Consider the following 2,283-nt stretch of genomic DNA (forward strand, 5'->3'; position numbering starts at 1 on the left):
TTCCTTCCTTCCTTCCTTCCTTCCTTCCTTCCTTCCTTCCTTCCTTCCTTCCTTCCAAGAAACAGTTATCGAGTGCCTCTTGTATGCCATACACTGCACTTAGATGCTCAGGAGATGCAAATGGGAATGAACAAGGTCACATTTCAGGGGCTTTCTGGCCCAAGTACATAAATAGAAAATGAGGAAAGATCTTCCATTGGTGGCAGGAATGGCCCCACAGAACGGAAGGAAAGCAGGTCAGTGGTGGAGGTGATACTATAAAGTAGGGATGTATGAAAGGAGTTCCCATTCTGGAAACTGTTACAACAGTCCACCGGCAGGAAACATCCCCAGCCTCCCAGGTGGCAGAAGTGTTATACTCGTCAAAGATACAGTACGAGTCCGTTCCTGGGCTCACAAAAAGCTCCGTTCCAGGCCCTGAAATCTTGAGGGCACTGCTAAACCAGGGCACAGGGAAGGACAGCATCCGACGAGTGGATCCAACTGATGGATGACTGAGAAGTAGCTGGAGAATCAATCCTGTACATTCTTTTGTTTTGAAATTAAAAGTCACAGCTCTTTAGTTTTACTACAAAAGCCATGCCTGTCTAGTATAGAAATGAGAACATTTAGATAAGCAAGGAAAGAAGTGATCTAAAACCATACCTCTCAAATTCTGACACATAACGGAATACCCCTGTCTTTGTGACGTGTGTAACACTGTTTGTTTAATACCCTTAGCAGTGACCCTTGGACCTTTCTCATACCTGTCAGTATGACAAGGGTCCCCTCTCCTCTGCCTTCCTTCCGTGTAGTCGCATCGTGGACAAGATGCGTGACAGCAGCAGTGGAATCCGTCCATGCCCCAACATGGAGCAGGGAAGCACCTACAAAAAGACCTTCATAGGTGAGCCTCCCCTCCCGGGGGTGGGGCTAGGCAGTGGAAACCTGGGGCATGGTGACGTGGGACTCAGCTGTGCTTGGCCAGCCTGTGTTGAGGCCAGAGCTGCCTGCTGGCCTACAGTCTGGCCTGAGATGGCCACATGTTGGGGCAGCCACAGCTCCGTGTAGCAGGGTGGCCTTCATTTTTCTCTTGGGTAGAGCTCTAAGGCTGCCCAGGAGGTCAAGGTCAATGAGGTCACAGCCAGCACCCTCCCCCGCCAGGAGGTTGGTCTATAGCCTGTCATCTGACTGGTGTTGCCCTTGCCCTGATGCAGGCTCTTCCCTGGTGGACTGGCTCATCTCTAACAGATTTGTAGCCAACCGTCTGGAGGCTGTGACTCTGGCCTCCATGCTCATGGAGGAGAACTTCCTCAGGCCAGTAGGCGCCCGAAGCACGGGAGCCATTCGCTCCGGGGATCTGGCCGAGCAGTTCCTGGATGACTCCACGGCCCTGTACACTTTTGTAAGTTATGGAGTGTGTTCCTCTTGCCACCAGCACAGAGGGAAGGAAGAGGCAACAGGGTAGAGGCCAGAGGGTCCACGATCTTGGGTGAGAGGCCTGGGGTTTGGGAGACAGCTTCATCCCAGATGGAGTGGGTTTCTGTATTGAGGATCTTCCTTTCCCCTGTGGTAGCCCCCGTAGCCTGAAACTGAGACTTTTTGTAACAGAGTCCTTGCTCTCCTTCCCACTAGGCTGAGAGCTACAAGAAGAAGACAAATCCCAAGGAAGAAATAAGTCTGAGCACCATGGAGTTAAGTGGCACGGTGGTAAAACAAGGCTTTCTGGCCAAGCAGGTATGGCTGCCTTGGAGCAGGGAGGAGACGGACAGTTCTCAACCCCAGGGGTGGGGGTTAGGTAGGAATGCTCCCAAAAGGGCTGAGACTGCTAGAGGGCACTAATTATCAGCAGAATCAGCTATAGCAGGAGCCCAGTGGCAGCCACTGGGAGCAAGTCAAGGGGCACGCATGCACACACACACACAGTCCCAGACACGGGTGTTAGAGGTACTAGTAATCATCCCAACATTAACGCACAATGTCTAGGTCACTGCTCAATTCACATATTTGTCTGTTAGGTTGGTGTTTTGCATTTGCTGTCTTCTCTTTCCTGAGGCTTCTTGGAGTTACTGCCTTCTTTTGTGGGAATTTGCATGCCCCATTGGTACACTTTCTGAATAAAAAATAAGTATTTTTTAGGTTGAAGATGGAATTCTTCAGGGTAATGTCGGTGTTTAAAAACTGACCGTGGGGGGCCGGCCGAATAGCGTGGTGGTTAAGAGCTGGCTTGGGATGCCAGGGGCCCCAGTTCGGATCCCACTTATAAGGGCCAGTGACACTGCCCTCTACAGCTAAGATGCTGAA

General features: G+C 51.1%; 1 protein-coding gene across 2 annotated transcripts in view; it reads left to right on the forward strand.

Moving 5' to 3' along the window:
- Positions 1–2,283, forward strand: part of PLEK2 (pleckstrin 2) — a 13,992-nt gene that overhangs the window by 7,430 nt on the left and 4,279 nt on the right. For both annotated transcript variants that reach the window (XM_019641281.1, XM_019641282.1), the window contains exons 4-6: positions 795–886; positions 1,197–1,384; positions 1,615–1,716. In XM_019641281.1, the coding sequence (XP_019496826.1) occupies positions 795–886; positions 1,197–1,384; positions 1,615–1,716 (382 nt within the window). The remainder of the gene's footprint in view (positions 1–794; positions 887–1,196; positions 1,385–1,614; positions 1,717–2,283) is intronic.

The sequence above is a fragment of the Hipposideros armiger genome, unplaced genomic scaffold, assembly GCF_001890085.2.
Source record: "Hipposideros armiger isolate ML-2016 unplaced genomic scaffold, ASM189008v1 scaffold_59, whole genome shotgun sequence".
Taxonomy (NCBI): Eukaryota; Metazoa; Chordata; class Mammalia; order Chiroptera; family Hipposideridae; genus Hipposideros; species Hipposideros armiger.